At 35.8% G+C, this 20472-nt stretch overlaps 3 protein-coding genes across 3 annotated transcripts; 1 reads left to right on the forward strand and 2 right to left on the reverse strand.

Annotated features, from left to right (window-relative positions):
- The first annotated feature begins 3319 nt into the window (after positions 1-3319).
- On the forward strand, positions 3320-4910 carry LOC140954986 (histidine kinase 5-like). The gene is made up of 3 exons (XM_073406363.1): positions 3320-3997; positions 4128-4295; positions 4538-4910. The coding sequence occupies exons 1-3, from the start codon at positions 3320-3322 to the stop codon at positions 4658-4660; spliced, it is 969 nt and encodes a 322-aa protein (XP_073262464.1). The 3' UTR covers positions 4661-4910.
- Positions 4911-5260: 350 nt separating this feature from the next.
- LOC118059444 (glutamate receptor 2.8) lies at positions 5261-9683 on the reverse strand. Its single transcript, XM_035072304.2, has 5 exons — positions 9222-9683; positions 6948-8269; positions 6517-6829; positions 6011-6417; positions 5261-5919 (listed from the first exon to the last, which is right to left on the reverse strand). Exons 1-5 carry the CDS (start codon positions 9496-9498, stop codon positions 5341-5343), a joined length of 2898 nt encoding a protein of 965 aa, XP_034928195.1. The 5' UTR covers positions 9499-9683; the 3' UTR covers positions 5261-5340.
- A 6044-nt stretch (positions 9684-15727) lies between these two features.
- Positions 15728-19680, reverse strand: LOC118059450 (glutamate receptor 2.2-like). The gene is made up of 6 exons (XM_073406364.1): positions 19485-19680; positions 16965-18097; positions 16758-16832; positions 16459-16626; positions 15843-16158; positions 15728-15738 (listed from the first exon to the last, which is right to left on the reverse strand). The coding sequence occupies exons 1-6, from the start codon at positions 19678-19680 to the stop codon at positions 15728-15730; spliced, it is 1899 nt and encodes a 632-aa protein (XP_073262465.1).
- Positions 19681-20472: the final 792 nt, after the last annotated feature.

Below are 20472 nucleotides of genomic sequence, written 5' to 3' on the forward strand. Positions count from 1 at the left end.
ATCATTAAATATATTTAATTTATTTGTTAAAATAAAAAATTGGAAGAGGAGGATTCCGACCCATTTGCATTTACTAGGAAATTTCTCATATTGACATCTAATGTCAAGAAGATATGTAAAACAGATGCACTTGGATGTATGGATATATCGCGTATGATTGATTCTATGGAGTAGTTGCCTCGGGTTTGCTGGAGTGGGATTCATACTAATCAAAGATATTCGTTGCCTTATTTCATTGCGTTTACATTGACTAAATCAAAGTGCATTAGCATCAGATTCTAATTTTTAAGTTTGAATTTATTAAGACATTATCAAATTGTAAATACATTAGTACATATAATTGCGGATGACTTATTTAATATCTGAAATTTCGTAGAACATTGTGCTCGCATGTTATCACTTTGAAATGTGAATTTAGGAAGCTGTAAAAAAAAAAATTCTTATAATGCGAAAATTGAATGGTTGGTGATGATGCTCTAGAATCTAGTAAGTAACCTGAGTTTTTGAACGTTTGGACAATGAAGGATCATATATTAATGTTAGTTTTTTATTCTTCATAACTGATGGCCCATAAGATTGGTAAGAGAGGCCTTGATTCCAGCAAAATAGTTCACGTTAGTGGTTTTTTTAAATTCTTCAATAATTAAGTCAAGAACTTTACAGTGAGAAAGAATAGTAAATGAGTATTAAATTTTAAAAATAAAAATGTTTGTTATTAGCTCATGTATGATAAATGTTGAGAATATGTTGTAAGAGAATGAAGATTGTAAACTAGATTGTCAAAAAATATTTATAACTGTTGTACCTTGATTTTTTTTTTTTTAATTTTACGGTTTGAAAGTCTTTCTTTTTCACATCCAAGTAGGGTGAAAGTTTTTTTATATCAACATTATGTTAATGTAAGTGTCTTCTTATATAGAATTAATGTTGAGGGGAGTACCATGTGTCTATAGAAGGTAATCTAATGTCATTTCATACACAACATTAATGCTGATGGGTTCAATCCTTATAATTAGTAGTAATGTTGATTGACACATAGCCAACTCTTAGAGGAATTTTACAAAGTTAGAGCATAGGAAGATGATAAACTTGGGTTCCCTTACTGTACGTTTAGGTCTGGGACAATCCAACACCTGAGGATATCGAGTCTAACATCCTTCTAGGTTCAGCACCCAAGTCTAGCGCGTAACTAAATCCAAGAAAGCTAGGTATGACATCTTATAAAACCCACAAGCATTTGGGCTTGGTATATAACCAAACACATGGAAGTTAGGTCTGACATCTTGCCAGATCTACAAGCACTTGAACCTGAATCATGGCTGAGCCTAGAAAAATTAATTTGATATTTTGCTAGATCCACATGCATTTGAACCTGGTACACTGCGGGGCTTAAAAGAGCTAGGTCTAACATCTAATTGCAAACTCCTTTTTCCATAAGTTTTGACCTTTGTTGAGTTTTTATAATGGTTCATCTTTTTCTTGACCTCTCTATTCATGGACATTTCGAGTAAATGCATTTTAATACAAAATAAGTTGATTGATAAGTGGAATATTTGAAGATTTGAAAAATTAAAAGCACCAAATCCCAGCCTCCTCATCCCAATTCTCTGGATTCTATAATAATGTAAGGGGCTATTTGGTATCCTTTTTTTTTTTTTTAATTTTGTTTTTGTTTTTTTTTTTGTTTTAAATGAAAATAAGGTAAATGCCATCAAGACAATGACTAACAGCTAAAGGTATAAGAAAAGGGACACCAGAAAAAATGGAGAGGTAGAGAAGGACCTGCGGCAGCTGCTCCGACAACTTCTCTCTTGGAGTCCCTAGTGGTGAGGATCAGCCTGGTTTTGTAGTCACCATGAGTGGCATATAGAAGTCTGAGAGGGACATTATAATGCAACTCAAAACATTCCAAGTCCAACATATGCTGTTGAGTTTTGGGCCAACCCCATTTCTATGAACAATATCCTTAAAGAAAGGAACAAGAATATCAGAACATGCTTTGAAGGGTACCTTTTCTTCATCCTCTAACTTGTTTCCAAACAATTTAATAAAAATCCTGACAAAAACATGAAGATGGTTGGAAATATGAGGGGGGTTTCTTTAAAACATGGTGACTTAATTTTGGATAATGCTTTAGTTTTCGTTTTCACAATATAATTTTGGATAATTTCTTTAAAACATGGTAACTTAATTTTGGATAATGCTTTAGTCTGTAGAATTTATTTGGCCGCAAACAAGGTATGCAACTGCTTGCATTTCCAAAGTATCTTGGGAAATTGCTGAAGAAAATCTATAATTTGTGATAATAATGTAATAATTCTGAAACTCAGGTTGATCCTACCTAGCTATAAATATGTTATATAGAGTAATTCAATATTTAGAATTTGAAGTTCGAGTGTCACAAACGAGGAAATCAAACAGAGTAATATGTATTCTATAGTATTGCCTCCTCCACGTTCCTTTGGACTTTCCCATGAATAGCCAGGCCTCTGATGTCCTACAATTATATTACAATGCTACAACTGCATCTACAGTTCTATAAGTTTCCCAGTGTCAAACTGTCAATGGTATCATCTGAAAGTCAATATTGATCATGTTCTACTTCAAAAGAAACCCGTCTATCTTGATTTGGGTTTGTAAGTTGATCAATATTTATTACTACCTCTTGAGATGTTTGACAATCTGGACTGGAATCAACAGACTCTGTACAAGACTGATCTCCATCTCCAGGGAAATAACTAGTTTGAAATGAAGAGACCGATGGGCTCGACGCACCCATACTAGGCAGACTAGTGCCATTGCGGTCATTCAGCCCACTTTTTCTGAAAGTATGGGATTTTAAGTCCCTCTGAATAAAGATCCTGAAGAAATTGTGGACTTTACTCCTTATGGAAATTCTGGAATTTAAAGGCCTCAACATTTTCCTTTCCTTGTAGACAAACATGACGATGAATATAATGAGAGCTAAGAGGGATGCTACTCCAGCAATTAAAAATAAGCCCCAGAAACTCTTGAGACTAAGGCTGTTATGGTTAGATGTAACCGAGGTGCTGGAATCTGGGCAATTGCTTTGTTTTCCAAACCAAGCATTCTCGATTTCCTTCATTTTATCTCCCTCTGTCATGTTTAGAACTGCCCTTGATACATCTGGTACCAGAGGAGAACCTTTAGGGAAGGCCTGAAAATCACAACACAAAGCAGCAAGCCAGTCTTTATCAGGGTTGACAAACTTTGCACTTACAATACATAAAGAGAAATTGAGAGGGTCTTCTGATGATCAACCTGTGATTCTTCTGATGATCCTGATGATCTATCAAATATGGTTGATCATGAGGCTCCACTAGAGGATGAAACTGCCGGCTTCTTTCAGTTCCAACCACGTACTTTGGGCTCTCTATTCTCTTCTAATGGATCCACCAGGACCCAAAAATTATTGCCACATAGTATCGGTTTTGCTAAATCCCCTAAACTTAATGGAATCTCAGATGATTCTTGCTCATTTCCTTCTGGTAATGTTAGACTGAAAGAGACGACTTGTGCTGAGGATGCCTGTTCTATGGTTGAAGTCGCTGAGACCTTATCTGAACCTGAAAGCTCATTTAGTCACAGCCCTGAACGTGACTACGAGAATGTAGTTTGTAGAAGTCAACAAAGTCAAGACGACACAAAATGTAAAACCCCGAATGGCACTACAAATTGCAATAATCACACAGAATCAAGCAGAGAAGTGGGCTTAAGGGCAAATACAGCCGAACCACCAGGATCGTGTCAGGAAGAAGAAAAATCTGTCATTGATTCTCAGTGCACTTCTACCAGCATCCCACAAAAAACAGAATCAAAACCAAAGCCGAAGATTCTTCTAGTAGAAGATAACAAGATCAATGTAATGGTGGCGAAATCAATGATGAAGCAGTTAGGCCATACCATTGATGTTGTGAATAATGGAGTTGAAGCTGTGCGTGCAGTTCAGTCCTGTTGTTATGATCTAGTTTTGATGGTAATTTCTGGATTAAAATCATTTCTACCACCACCTTTTCTTTGTTCATGGTTCTTCTGATGGGATTTTGATTAAGCTGAACACTTGGATTCTTAAGTTTCAGTAACCATGTATCACATTAAATTTGCAGGACGTCTGCATGCCGGTAATGAATGGCCTCCAAGCTACACAAATGATTCGTTCTTTTGAAGAAACTGGCAATTGGGATGCTGCTGCTAAGGTTGGAATAGAGCCTTCAGCTTCATTACAAGATGGTCAGAGTTCTATTCATTATGACAAGAGGATGCCTATAATTGCGGTGAGCACTTCACTTTTAATAGCCAACTCTGAGACCCCATTCTATCTCCTGACTCACTAGAGATCTTACCACCCTGAGTGTTTTTAGTTATTTGCTTGTTATTACCAAACAACACAAAGCATTGTGTCTTGCTTTCTATAGTAGCCGAGCTACACTGAAGCACTGAAACATGTCCTTATTTCATCACCCTCAAAGCCATAAATCCGTCTGCATATACTAACAGATTCAGTTGGTGAATGCAGATGACAGCGAATGCATTATCAGAGAGTGCAGAGGAATGTTATGCAAATGGTATGGACTCATTTGTTTCAAAGCCTGTGACTTTTCAAAAACTGAAAGAGTGCCTAGAGCAATATTTACCATGATGTCTGATGTAAATTTGTGTACAAAAAATGCTAGGAAAGTTTTGTGACCAATGTAACATGCTCTTTGCAGCCATTAGTATCTCAATAGAAGTTGTATAGATCCATGTCAATATTCTTTCCCTTCTTCAAGATTATTTTAACATTGTTCCTTCAAAGATTTGGAAATCTCCGGTTTCTAGTCAAGTTAGGACTTGAAAGAAAAGGCAGAGAAGCCTACAACAGACATGAAGGCACAGAAGTTAATGCAGGATTCCCTTCAGCAACGCTAACACAAAACAGAATTTTCAATGGAAGAGACAAAGGGCAAGAGATATACTTGTGATAATTTACTAAAATCCTGAAACTCAGTTTATTTCTACTTACATCCTTGTAAAACAGAATTTTCACTGAAAAAAATAAAGGGCAGTGTGATTGCGATTGCTTTTTAAATAATTTTTTATGTCAAAATACATGTCAATGATTTTTTTTTATTTTTTTAAAAATTATTTGTAACATTAGAACATCAAAATAATTTAAAAATACTAAAAATATATTAATTTAAAGTTAATAAAAAAATTAAAAAAATTTAAATTTTTAAAAAGCACTTTTCAAACAAACGCAGAAACAAACAGCCAATACAGTAATTCAATATCTTTACGAATGGCTACTGGGGTTCTAATTGTCAAATGATAATGTACAAGTCAATTATTTTCGGGGTCAATTTCCAAAGCTGTTGGTCTCTCTTGATTTTGGTGGGGAAGCTGATCAATATTTATGACTACCTCTCGAGGTGCTTGCCAATTTGGACTATAATCATAATCTGTAGAAGAAGGATCTTCAGGAAATTGTCTGTGAACTGAGAAGGCTGCCGGACTTGGCACGCCCATAGAAGGCAGACTGATTCCGTTTCTATCAGTCAGCTCCGTTTGTCTGGATATTTGGGACGTCGAGTCCCTTTGAATGAAGATTCTGAAGAAATTTTTAGTTCTATCCCATGTTGAAGCTGTGGGATCAGAGGGCCTCAAGTCTCTTCTTTCTCGGTAGACAAACATGGCAATGAAGATGACGAGAGCTAAAAATGCAGCTAGTCCGGCAATTAAAAATAATCCCCAGAAACTCTTGAGACTCAGGGTATTAGATGAAACTGAGGTGCTGGAATCTGGACAGCTGCCTTTTTTGCCAAACCACGCATCCTCTATTTGCTTCATTTTATCCCCCTCTGTCACATTTAAAATTGCCCTTGATATATCAGGCACTAGAGGAGAACCTTTAGGGAAGACCTGAAGTCACGAAAAAAAAGCATAGATGAGAAACAATGCACTTATTAGCCATATAGGAAATGGAAATAGAAAGATGGAAAAGTGAACTTACAAAGCCAAAACCGCCGGTTTTGAATGTAGGATCAATCATGGTATATTTCGAGCAGTATTTTGACAGAAAGAGTTTCATATATGGCACTTCGTCGAAAGCAGCAGCAATACCACCATTTCCACTTCCTCTGGAAAAGAGTTCGTGGCATTCTTCTAGAGAATTATACATGATGAGCTTGGAGTTGTCGAAACCCAAGCCTAACAGGATTCCTCGAACAAAAGAACCCTTCAGGTAGCCTACATACCCCCCCTTCGTAATGAGATCATGTACATCAGTAACTGTAGGCTGCAGCTGCTGGACTGTAAGTAAGCTCGTTAAACTGGCGGTGTAGCTCTGTGTGAGGACCAACACAACAAAAAACCATATAATTACCACTGCCCGAGACAAGTTGCTAACCAATTTCTCCCCTGCAAATATAAACATGAAGTCAATTTGGTGTTTATATATATATTGGTGAGTGCTAGTACTACAGAAGAAGGGAAATTCATAAGGGGAAGGGAGATTACGCGGTGCAAAAACCATCGTTGAGAAGGAAAACCAGAAGCTAGTTCCTGCTTGATCTGAAGCAGACCCTCGAAAATCTTCATTTATTCTGTGCTCAAGAACCCAGACAACAAATCCAATGAAAAGAAAGAAAAATAAACTGCTCACCCAAAGGTCCCATGTCAAAGGTTTCATGAAGACCCATGCATTTTTACTATTGTTGTCTGCTATAGGAACAATCATGGAGACACCACTTTCTGTGAAAGGCAAGGTGTAATCGATGTACAAGGACCTGTTGAAGACAATGGACACGTCTCCAACCACAGCATCATATTTCTGTTCGCAGTAAACAAAAATGCAAAAGAAAGAAACTTACTTGCATCAACGTGGATGATATCAATGCAATATCACAAACATAGAATAAGTACAGAAAAAATATATAATTATATTTTACCTTTAAATACACTTGATAGGTCAGATCATCGTAAGTAATTCCAGCAGGCATGGCATGGGGAATGTACTCATAAGGCAAAGCATAAGGCAATGCTTTCACTACAGCATCAAAAACATCTATGCAGTATCCGGTGATTTTTGTGGTGTTGGAACTAGGATCCTTTGTCACAGCCACAAACTCACCGAAGCCACCCTTCACTGGCACTCCGATTTTCAACTTCTTCTCATTTGTGGGAATCTCCCAACCCTTGGGAGCGACAGTTGTATCCCCAGGAAAAATTGCAGCTGAAATGCCGGACATAGAAGTTGAATTTGTAGGTTCCAATCGTTTTACGAGTCCTTGTGTTGGTGTCCAAAGCCCAATCTCTCTTCCTCCTTTTCCATTCACATTAACTATCTGGAAAGCTGGAGATTGCAACTGCCCATCAACAAAATGGTAATCTCCTGTAAGGCCTTTGAAACTAGTGTTTGATAAAACTCGAAGAAGGTTTGGACCATTTAAGGAGACGCCAAGAGTTGCGAGATCCGTTGATGAACTGCTAGAAACATTTGCCTTCTGGAAGCCAAAATTTGTAGCTCCAGCTTTCTCTACTGCCCTGGCCAATGCTTTCGTAGCATCATAGGCCCATAGTCCATAAATGCTCGACTCAGCGTCAAAGTTATTTGGATTATCTCGCAGGAATTTCCTTTTCCACCGAACTCGAAAATTTTCAAGCTCTTTTGTTCTTGGAACGTAAGGTTTAATACCCAGCACCCCTTGTATTGTATCAGTGACGGAAGGACTTGGTGAACTCAAGAAATAAGTAGTCAGACCATCAGTCATGATCCAAACATAGCCTTCACTCATCATTCCAATCTCTTTAGCTTTGGCAAAAAGCCGAGTGCCTAGATATCCATACATGTGCACAATGAAAACTCTAGTTTGCATTGTCATCAACTTATAGAGCTCCTCGATAATTTGATCATCAGTGGCTGATGGAGAAATGACACTCCGGTAGGGGACACGAACATCAACTGCTTGCAGAGAATCAACTAAATAAGGTATAATTCCCTCTCCATATTCATTTTCCATGTAGATGGGTACTGCTTCTATCCATCCAAAGGCTTGAAATAATGCACTTATGGCGTTCACTTGAGCTGAGTCGCTATGTGTTGCTCGAAAAAAATAGGAACCCCTACTGGGAGTAAGAGAAGGACTTGAAGCATAAAATGATATTATGGGCACCTGAGCTTTTTCTCCAAGGTCAATAACAAAGTTGGCTTGCGTTGATGTTGATGGCCCTAAGATTGCTTGCACTTCCACGTTTTTTATCAAGTCGAGGGCTGCGTTTCGCAAAGGAGAGAAGAAAAATCAAAGACATTACACGAACCAAATTGTGCAGCAGAGAGAGCAAGCAAAGGACCACCCTTTCTTATAGGATGATATTCTAAAAAAATCAAATTCCACTTTCTTATAGGATTACCATTCTGAATACATGTTTTATGATTTGTGAGCTCCTCTCCTCTGCCCCCAAAGCAAAAAAAACTAACCTCTACTTCTCTGGCCTTGCCATTCTTGCTGCTCTAGCCATGTGTATCTCTCACTATCAATCCAGATTTTTGGGCAGAATATGAACCTAGCTTTTTATCTTTCGTAACTCGAGGAGGCAAAAGTTTTTAATGTCAATTAAAAGTTCTGTTCCAACTAGAGTAAAAACTGGCCTACAAATGTGCAGATCGCAATATATTCCCCTCCATGAAAAGAATATTGCCTTTGTCAAACATCTGTTCTGAATTAACATTAGAACAGAGGCTTCTCTAGAAGGTTTTTTCCTTGTATTTTGATACAGTTCTAAAGTCAGATGATCTCCATATGCAGATAGCAACGTTGGAAGTACAAAGGAGACAATTCTATTGCGTGGAGTGCAAAATGTCTAGCCCACAATATCAGATACGAACAAGAAATACAGCTCACAAAGGATGACCTTTGAAGCAAGATAGCCACAATTTATGATGACTTTTATATGTTCTGACCCACCTTATCATTGATCTAGTAAAATAAAGAAGTATTTTCATTATCATCACATCCCTGTACAGCCACAATTATACACAGGGATTTCTATGATCAAACTAAAAGAAGTTCCAGATTGAGAACCTCGGATAATGAACACAGAATGTGCAAGTATCTACCGTTAAAATGCTGGCTTTCTTAAAACTTTTTGATAAAAAAACGATTCATAATTGGAGAAAAGAGGAGATAATATCAAGAAATGAAGAGGGGAGGCAGAGAGCGAACCTGCAGCAGCTGCACCAACAACATCTTTCTTGGAGTCTCTGATGGCGAGGACCAGTCTGGTTCTGTAGTCACCACGAGTGGCGTAGAAGTCTGAAAGGGCCATGTTGATGCAGCTCAAAGAAATATTGGCCTCCAAAGAATCCAAGTCAAGAGTCACACCTACGTTCACAGGGATAGAACCAGTTGTGTTTTGTGCCACCCCCATTTCCATGAACAAAATCTTCAAACAAAGAAAGAGTAAGAAGGAGATAACAGGCTTTAAGGGGGTTTTCCTCATCTTGCTGATTCTAGCTAGATTTCCTGGTTTAAGCTATGATAGGAAAAATGTCCTGTTTATAAGGTGGTGCCACTCACGGGTTTAGCACAAGAGAGTTTGAAACTGCACGCGGGGAGGACCCGAATGTGTTAGTTTGAAGAGAGGAGAGGTTCATTGACTCTTCTTGCCAGGAGATATTTAATCAAGTTGTCCAAAATTGGAGGAATACGATGCAAGAAGATTTGCATTTACTTTGACATTTCTCATTTGACTCGTTGTATCACTTGTTATAAAGTGGAATCACCTTGCATTCATAGTAAAGAGAGTTTAATTTTTATAGACATTCAATCAATTGACATGCACCAAAAAATATAAAAAACTCAGAAAAGTCCCTAAATCGAATTTTTTTTTATGGGTCACTTGATAATTATACTATAGAAAAAAAATATGAAATTAATGATTAACACTTTTTTTTAATGTAATTACTAATAAGCCTCGATCGTAGAAAAGATTCATATACCTCTGAACCCAGGCTTACCCACCAAGGATAAAATAGTAGTTTTTATTGTAGATTGCATTCTGTATAATCCACAGTAAAACATTGATTTGTTTAAGGGTTTTTTTTTTTTTTTTGTAATAACCACACATTCTATAATATCTCAAGACATGAGGTAATTCATATATGAGATTAATATAAATTATATTTTAGAGTATTATTAATTGTTTAAATTTTTAGTTGAAATGATTATTCAATATAATATTAAAATTTTGTTGATTAAATGATCACGACTTGAATTTTAATATTTTATTTTAAATTTAAAGTCTAAAAAACTTGAATTTGAGAATAATAGTAGATTTATATATTATTATTCTAGGGTGTTTCTAACCTAGTGGATGATTGGTGAATTCCAAGTAAAAACAGCCAAATGATTGTGATGATTGTGAAATATCATGAAAAGCATCACCTGTTTTTTAATTGATTCTTTCATTTTTAATTAAGGGTTAGATTTTGCTTTCATAATGAATGCCTATCACCAGAAGACCATTATTATTATTATTAATTTTTTTTTTTGTAGTTCGTGGGAAAATAAAGGAGTCAATAATGTAGTTGAAAAAAAAAAGTATAAAAATATCAGTTTGGAATTGCTTGTTTGTATGGGGGGGGGGGGGGGTTGAAAGTAATAATGAATCATATATACTCTATGGTCTTGGTCTTGGTCTTGGGCATGATCCTTGTTATTAAGTTAATTTAACTAGTATATTAAAATAATTAAATATTTATGATAAGCCTATCAATTCAGTTTTATTGTTCATTGATTTAACTTATAATCCCACCCGTTGACTGTTCCAAAGGAAATTAATAAATTAACAGCATGTTGTTAAATTAAGACAAGCCATTATTTGTAATTAATTGCCTATAGCTACTTCTTGTTGGCTACCTTTTAATATCCGTCCCTTTCCAAATTAATAACAAAACACAAAATATGAGTTCTAGACGTCTCTATCTCTTATCACCTGCATCCACCATAGAAATTAATGTTACAAACTTTTGGGAAAAAGCCTTAACCAAACGGTGGCAACTACTTGAAGGCTAGAAATTACCGGTGTTAGTTCAGGGTTCAGATTAGGAGTTAAAATGATATTTCTTTTAGAGTTTTTATTTAAAAAGTAAAATCAAGTTTTATCTGAGTTTTGACTAGATTACAAGTGAATTTATTAAATCAACTTTCAACTTGATTCAACATAAAACTCGACTGGTTCATGTCTTGAATTCACAATCATGTAGTTTATCCATCTGACTAGGTTTAATAGCACTAGAAATTACGATGCGATAGTTTGGTTATAGTTTGTCGATGACTCAATCAGAAAGTATAGTATATATCAACAAACAAACAATCATAAAATATAAAATAAAATTGAAGCCCCAAAAAGATAAGTAGCTAGCAAGCAAGAGTTCTAAATAATATAAACCCTGGGAAATAATTCAAGTCAAATTTTGAATTTATTCTTTAATGATCATCAGTTCGAATCCTTTTAAGATTTATATATATATATATATATATAACACTTTTATTTTTAATGCTTGAAGGTTATTTTTTTTAATTATTTTAGAAATATATTAAAATAATATTTTTAAAAAATAAAAAAAAATACTTTTAACATTATTACATTAAAACAATTTTTAAAACATATAAAGAATAATTTTAAATTAAAAAATTTAATTTTTTAAAAAATACACAGCCTGCCACAGCCTGTGCCAAGCATTGAATAGAACATGCAAACAGTTGTCTTTCTCAAAGCCCTTATGAACATGAAAGCGTTGAAACCATGGAATTCAAGTGTTCTTGCGTTTGTCTTAAGCTCTTAAAAATTAATTACTCAAAATTCTTAGATTTCCACATTTAGCTTTCGAGCTTATTTGTACCACTACTCATCATGCTGCAAGGATAGCAACAGGCAAATCTAGTTGGGGGGTTTGTCACTGTAATCAGATCCGAGCCAAGAAGTATTTTTATTTGCAGACACATACTATATAGAATAGGTTATCCATGAATTCAGACCGATAAAATCCTTGATGTTAATTACCATGGCTTGTAAATTACAGGAAAACTTGCCATGGTTTAGGATATGTGGAAAGGCAGTCATCTGTACTACCAGCCTTCAAATCTCTTGAAAGATGAAAACAACCACGTATCCAAACAAGAACAATCATTATATTGCACTTGAGGTCTTGGCCTAGTGGTTGAAGGGACTTATTTCCTTCTTCTGCATCATGGGTTCAAATCTCACCGTGCACGCCTGTCACCTCCGCGGTGCCTTACATGCTCACTGGGTTTGCAAGATGTTCAGTAAGCCGTGGGATTAGTCGTGGTGCGTGTAAGCTGGCCCGGACATCCACGTAAATAAATAAATAAAAACAATCATTATATTATCCCGAAAGTTATAACTTAATTGATTAGATTTTAGATTTTCTTTTCAGAGGTCATTAATTCAAGTTTTATAAGCCTCAAGGTCAATAAAGATTTACATGATCATTACTTTTTAGACTCATGGGATTAGCCGAGATGCTTGCAAGCTGACCCGGATATCCATATGAATAAAAAAGAAAAGAAAAGAAAGAACAGTCACTATACAACATGTGGAAATATTTGTGGAAGTATATATTCAATATTGCTACATACTGTCTAGTCTCAAGGTAAGATCGTAAACTTTCCACGAGGAGTCAAACTAGAAGATGGAAAGCCATTAATCAACACTGACAAACGAGAAGTCAATATGCATTCATAGATCCATTTCTATTATGCGATCCAAATATTCATAAGAAATGGATTCAGAAGCTTTATGAAAATCTATTTGAAAACAAACTCGTCGAACCCTTTTATCGTCATAGCGATCCAAATATCAACCTAATTATGGGTTTTAGAATAACAAGTTACATTTTTTAAGACTGGCATATTAAAATTTTAAAAATCCTGATTGATTGGTTAGCTGAACCAGCTGATCAATTGACTAATTGCTGTTAATTGACTGATTATTCTAAATTAACTGACTGTGTGGTTTATGGTGATTGGTTGGTTATTTCAGTTGACCGGTTAACTTGACAGTAGAGTTTTATTGAACCTATTAGGTTTGATTAGTTTGAGTTATGTTTGGGATCGATTGGGTGAAATAATTAAACTTTATATTTACATTTTGGTCTTTAAATTTAGAGTTTTCAATCTTTTATGATACTTTTTTTTGAGTATTTTTTGTATTTGTTATAGGTTTTACTGACGTTTCTCCTAAGAATCCTTAATAGTCTTTGGTTTTGTATTTATTTGCCTTTAGCTTTTATTTTTTGGATGAGTGAGATAACATTTAATATGCATGTAATATACATAAATATATATGTTACTTTATTTTTTAAATTCTTGAAATTCTACTCATGTTGAATTAAATTTTATTTAATATGATATTCATTGTTTTAATATTTATAACAATCATTCATGACAAATTAATTATGCATTAAAAAACAACAGATATTCTATCATAATATTAAATAGGTTTTAAATGGACCTTTGAAGTGGCTGCAGTTGACCAGAAGCAAATTGAATCAAGGATGGCAGTGTAGGAGTGTAGGGTTCACGTCCTGCAAACATTGATGGGACTATGGCACGTGGTTACAAGTGCCGACAAAGGGTGAATGTCCTGTTCCTCCTTTGTTTCTTCCTATGTCGGCGGTGAGTCTCACAACCACTTGTCGAGGGATATCAGTCACTTGAAGATATGGTCTTCTTTTTCTCTCCCATCTTCCTCCCCTGCTGTTTTTTCTTGAGGTGGTTGTTATTAACGACTGTGGACTTTTGAATTTCTCTGCACACCTTTTTCCTTTTTTTCCTCAAAATTTTACTCCCCTTTCATACTGTTCATCCAACGTTGCCCTTTTTTTTTTAGTCTTCTTATCACCTTTTCTCCACTCACCTTCTATAAAACCCCCCTCTCTATTTATTTTTAAATATTATCTCCTTGTTTAATTTTGTGGTTAATTATGGTAACTAACTAGTTTATACACATTTCAATTAATTTTTTAAAATTTTAAAATTAACGACTATATAAGTCTCTAGTGGTCTTAAAGTTTATGATACTCGAATTGATGATATTTAAAAAAAATATATAGAATCTAATTAGTTAAGCTACACTCCTCGGGGTTCCTTTTGTTTATTTGTTGCTCGGAGAGGGAGGGGGGACTTTGTGTTTATTTTTATCCCTCTTTCCTTTTTTGATTTTCATTTCACTTACTAATTTTTTTTGTTTCCTTTCTTTTGATTTTTTTAATATTTTTTTTTAAATCCCTTAACATGAAAATAATAAGAAAAATGGTAGAAAAGTAGCTGAATTGCATTTTTTTTTAGAATTTTTGTAATTTTTTTAAATGTGATCAAAATAGAAGGTTAGAAACGAACAACATATATTAGTAGTAAGAGTACAATGTATTTGACGAGGATAAGGTAGCTTCTAAAAAATGCCTCTGGAAGGCGAAGGAAAAAGCACCAGAAACAGGGCAGAAGGGGCTGCCGGAAACAGGGCAGAAAGTGCAGGTAAAGTTGGTGGAGTCCCGGCGGGATTGGGCTTTCCAGCTCCTATAAGTCAGCAACCAGGGGAGAAACTCCAGCGGAAATTCGACTGAAAGAAAGAGGAACAATTCTAAAAGAAATAGGGTAAGAGAAATACAGGAATAAGAGGCATTTTATGCTGAAGAAACACCCCTAAAGTCAGCCACTCAGGCAGTCATTCTTAGTTCTCCGAGTTGAGTAGTTCTGACTTAAGTTCTGATTTCCAATTTGTTACAGCTATCTTAAATAACTATTATGATTATTAATGCCTATTTCCCAACAAGTAGAGTCATTATTAGACTAGGATATAATGAATATTTATTCAAGCAATAAGAAATCATCAAAAACCTTTCAGGAATTTCTAAACCTATCAATCTTTCTCTTCTCTTTCTGAGTTTTGCCTATCAATGTTTCTCTTCTTTTCTTGAGTTTTCATCAATATTATAGGACAGAAAGTCATATAAGAATGAGAAGAACCGAGAGTGTAGCTGTGCTGGACCCTTTTTTGTGGTCTCAAGGAGTAGGAGTACTAATAGGATTTATACCTCCGATGAATAATAGCGTTAGACCTCTGATCAGTACGGGTCCGCGTCTGATGATTAACATTAGACTTCTGATTTCCCTCAACGGGCCTCTCTTGATTTGGGTTGGAGAGCTTATCAGCACTTATTATCACTACTTCATGAGATGCTTGGCTATTTGGACTGGAATCACAACCTGCAGAGGATGGATATCCATGAAATTCAGTGTGAGCTGAAAAGCCCGACGGACTTGCCGTGCCCACACTTGGAAAATGAATCCCATTCCTGTCGTTCACTTCGATATGGGATGTGAAGTCCCTTTGATTGAAAATGCTAAACAAATGTCGAATTTTACTCCATACTGAAGTTGTGGAGTCAGAGGGTCTCAAGGCTACTCTCCCCTCCTGATGAACAAACATCACTATGAAGATAATGAGAGCTGAAAGTGCAGCTATTCCAGCAATTAAAAATAATCCCCAGAAAGTCTTGATACCAAGGGTATTAGACGAAACCGAGGTGCCGGAATCTGGATAACTAGTTTGATCGCCAAACCATTTATCCTGGATGTCCTTCATTTTATCTCCCTCGACCATATTCAAAATCGCCCTTGATATGTCAGGTACAAGAGGAGAACCTTTAGGGAAGACCTGAAATTCACAAAACAAAAAATGTAGTCTAAAACTATACATTAATGAGCTATAGAGACAAATGGAAATAAAAAGATTGGAAAGTGAACTTACAAAGCCAAAACCTCCCGTTTTAAATGAAAGATCAATCACTTTATATTGGGAGCGATATTCCGGCATTAAGAGCCTAATATATGGAGTTTCATCGAATGCAGCAGCAATACCTCCATTTCCACTTCCTTTGGAGAAGAGTTCGTGGCATTCTTCTGAAGAATTATACGTCAAGATCTTGGACTTGTCGAACCCCAAGCCTAACACGATTCCTAGAACAAAAGAACCCTTCTGGTAGCCCACGTACTCCCCCTTGTTGACGAGCTCATTTACATCAGTAACTTTTAGCTGCTGGACTGTAAGTAGGCTAGATAAACTGGCGGTATAACTCTGTGTGAGGATCAGCACAACAAAACACCATATGATTACCACTACTCTAGACAAGTTGCTAACCACTCTCTCCCCTGTAAATTGATAAAATTAAAGTCAATTCGATGTTTATATATATATATATTTAAGTGTTTCAACAGGAGAAGAGAAATTACGTTGTGCGAACACCATTGTTGAGAAGGAAAACCAGAAGATAGTGCCAGCTTGATGAGAAGCAGGTCCTCGAAAATCTCCATTTATTCTGTGCTCTAGAACCCAGACAACAAATCCAATGAAAACAAAGAATAAAAGACTGCTCACCCAAAGGTCCCATGTCAAAGGTTTCAAGAAGAACCAAGCATTTTCGGTAGTGTGACCTTCTATAGGAACAATAACGGAGACACCGCTTTCCATGAAAGGCCAAGTATAGTCGACGTACAAGGATCTGCTGTAGATAATGGTAACATCTCCAACCACAGCATCAAAATACTGTTGGTTGTAAACAAAAATGCATAAGAAAGAATATCTCCGAAAAATAAGACTTGCGTCAATGTGTATGATGTTCAATGCAATATCAAAAGCATAGCATAAGTGCAGCAGAAGATAAAATCAAGTTCTACCTTTAAGTACACTTGATAGACCAGATCATTGTAAGTTCCAGCAGGCTCGCCGTCAGGCTTGGCGAAGGGGACATACTCATAAGGCAAATCATAAGGCAATGTTTTGACAACAGTATCAAAAACATCTATGCAGAATCCGGTGATTTTTGTGGTGTTAGAACCAGGATATTTTATGACGTTCACAAACTATCTGTAGCTGGACTTCACCGGCACTCCTATTCTCAACTTATTTTCTTTTGTGGGAATCCCCCATCCCTTGGGAACAACAGTGGTGTCCCCTGGGAAAATTAAAGTTGAAATACCGGACACAGAATTCCAATTCGTACCATTACTAGGAATCAATTGTTTCACAAGTCCTTTTGTTGGTGTCCAAAATCCAATCTCTCTTCCTCCATTTCCATTCACATTAACTATCTGGAAAGCTGGAGGTTGCAACTGCCCATCAACAAAATGGTAATCTCCTGTTAGGCCTTTGAAACTAGTGTTTGATAAAGCTTGAAGAAGGCTTGGACCATTTAAAGAGACACCAAGAGATGAAAGATCCGTTGATGAACTGCTAGAAACATTTGCCTTTCGGAAGCCAAGATTTGTAGTTCCAGCTTTCTCAACTGCCAAGGCCAAAGCCGTGGCGGCATCATAGCCCCGTAGTCCGTAAATGTTCAACTCAGCATCAATAATATATGGATTATCTTGTTGGAATTTCCTTTTCCACCGAACTCGAAAATCTTGGATCTCCTTTGTACTTGGAACATAAGGCTTAACACCCAGTACTCCTTGTATTGTCTCAGTAACAGAAGGATTTGGTGAACTCAACAAATCAGCTGTCAGACCATCACTCATGATCCAAACACTGCCTTCACTCATCATACCAATCTCTTTTGCCTTGGAAAAAAGGCGAGTGCCAAGAGAGCCATACATGTGCACAATGAAAACTCTAGTTTGCATTCCCATCAACTTATAAAGCTCCTCCACAATTTGTTCATCAGTGGCTGATGGAGAAATGACACTCCGGTAGGGAACACGAGCATCCACTGCTTGCAAAGCATCAATTAAATAAGGTATGATTCCCTCTCCATATACGTTGTCCACGTAGATGGGTACTGCTTCTTTCCATTTGAAGACTTGAACCAATGCACTTATGGCATTCACTTGAGTTGAGTCATTAAGTGTAGCTCGAAAAAAATAGGTACTCCTAATGGAAGTAAGAGAAGGACTTGTTGCCGAAAATGACAGTATGGGCACCCGAGCTTTTTCTCCAAGGTCAATAACAAAGTTGGCTTGCATTGATGTTGTTGGCCCTAAGATTGCTTGGACTTCCACATTTTTTATCAAGTCCAGGGCTGTGTTTTGATAGAGCATAAGAAAAATTAAGAACATGCAATATTCTTTCACAATCAATGAGATCAATGGGGAAAACAACGACAAATTATCAAACTTTCAGAAAAGGTCAATTTCAATTACTTTTCTACCTTTTCTTGTGTACCATCCTTATAATCATCTACACAAGCTATTTTAATTTTGAATAATAAAAAAAAAGATAACAAGCACAGACAGCTCAAAATTCTATTGAATAGTCTTTACCACAAGAACCTCAATTCAAATTTTTATTATTAAAATTTTTTTATCCAATCAAAACTAAATATTACAAATTAATCTCGTATGCTACTTATATACTAGTGAAAACCTCTTAAACAAAACTGAAAAACTACTAAAAGAGTTCTAAATTAAATTAAAAATTCACAATTTAACTAGGAAAATATAACAAATTCATGCATACTAACTTCTAGCCATATTTGAAAGCCTTCCCAATCTTAGATGTTTAGAAAATTTTATATGAAAAAAAAGCTTTTTAAATATATATACTGGCAAGTCCCACATAGTTTAATTTAATTTATATCCTTAATGATAATTTAATATAAATAATCTTACTGATAACACAACACTGTAAGTCATCAGTAAATAGTTTGATGTATTTAATTTCAACAGACACAGTAAAGATTGTGGTCAATCAAACTCTAAGTGGTGTGATTTCGTTAAACAAGCGTACGGAGTCTTCTTTTTATTTTATCAAATGGGATTTAAGTCTTATATTTGTAACCCTAGGGTGGTTGTGCTAGGAGAAGTAGAATTTCCATTTTAGTCAAAGAAAGAAGCGACCGCCCTCATGGTTGTCATACATTATACATATACCCGGAAGTAATTTTCTCAAGGCCTCCAAAAACCGTTGAAGAAGAATATTTTGGGTGCGTTGTCGGTGGTGTAGTTTTTTTTTTTTTTGTAGGAGTTTTGTTTTCATTTTGATGATGAGCTTCCTAGCCATGAGGTTCGTGTATTGAGAGTTTCAGTAATTTCATTTATTCCCTTTGTTTTCTCAAATTTTAACCACAATGCCAAGACATTTGAGATCATGGACGTCACTAATAATTTTCGTGCCTGTTAAAAAAATTAAAATTAAAACAAAAAAAACCCTCTTTCCCAATACCTCTATTTGTTCTCTTCCGGACACACCATAAAAAATACCCTAGAAATTTAGAAGATGCTTTTGTGGGTGACTTTGATAGCAAGGTATTGGTTCATATGAACAATATTCAAATTTTATAATTCAAATAGAAAAGATCTTGATTATTTGCTACGTAATCAAATATGATATGTTTATCAGACTCTTTTTATATTTTTCAACAATAAAAATTAATTATGGTTTTAAAGCGTAAGAGTGAGAGAGGGAACCTGCTGCAGCTGCACCAACAACATCTTTCATGGAGTCCCTGGCGTTGAGGACTAGTCTGGTTTTGTAGTCACCATGAGCGGCATAAAAGTCTGAGAGGGCCATTTCGATGCAACTCAACGCAATTCTGCCATCCAAATCACTGTCCAGGTCAAGAACCACACCAACATTCACTGGTATAGATGTGTTTTCAGCCATTCCCAATTCTGTGAACAAAATCTTTACACAAAAGAAGAAGAAGGAGAGAACAGGCTTTGAATGTTTTTTCTTCATCTTATTGTCCACCTATGGTCGTGCCGACTCTAGCTTAGTTAATATTTTTTGTTTAAGCTTGGAAGGAAAGATCCCTCATGTATAAAGCTGTGGATCTTGAAAAGGGTAGATATGTGCAGCCAAGAAGAGTTTTAGAGCAATACGCGGGGAGGGCCAAACTGTACTGGTTTTAACAAAGAAAAGAGCAATTTACTCCATGTTATTGCTAGGAAATTCATGATTTGGAAGAGTCAAGTAAACCATATTAATAAATTGGTTCGCTACATAAGACTTGGACCTAATCAGGCGAGACAATATTATTGACATATTGATAAAAAAGGTATTTTTAAGAGTTTAAATATGAGGGGTGTAGTTTAAGTGATTAGGTTCTGAGTTTGTTTTTCAAAGGTCACCAGTTTAACCGTCACAAATTTAAGGGTCATTAGAGGCTTACATGGTCATTAACTTTAGGGCTTTTAAGATTAGTTGAGGTGCGTACAAACTGATCCGGATACTATATTAATAATAATAAAAAAAAGAAAACCTCAATTTAGCTCTCCCAATATGAACCTTCACTATCAATTCTCAAGCCTTTTGGTTTTATCAACTTTCTCCTATACGTAATCATTATTAGAGATTGCCACCCATCCATTCATCCAGAAATTGATGTTAGTTTTATTTTTTTTTCCAATAAAATAAAAAGTTGTTTTTCACACTATTAGCATATTATTTAGAAGT

Source organism: Populus alba, chromosome 18 (assembly GCF_005239225.2).
Source record: "Populus alba chromosome 18, ASM523922v2, whole genome shotgun sequence".
NCBI classification, from domain to species: domain Eukaryota; kingdom Viridiplantae; phylum Streptophyta; class Magnoliopsida; order Malpighiales; family Salicaceae; genus Populus; species Populus alba.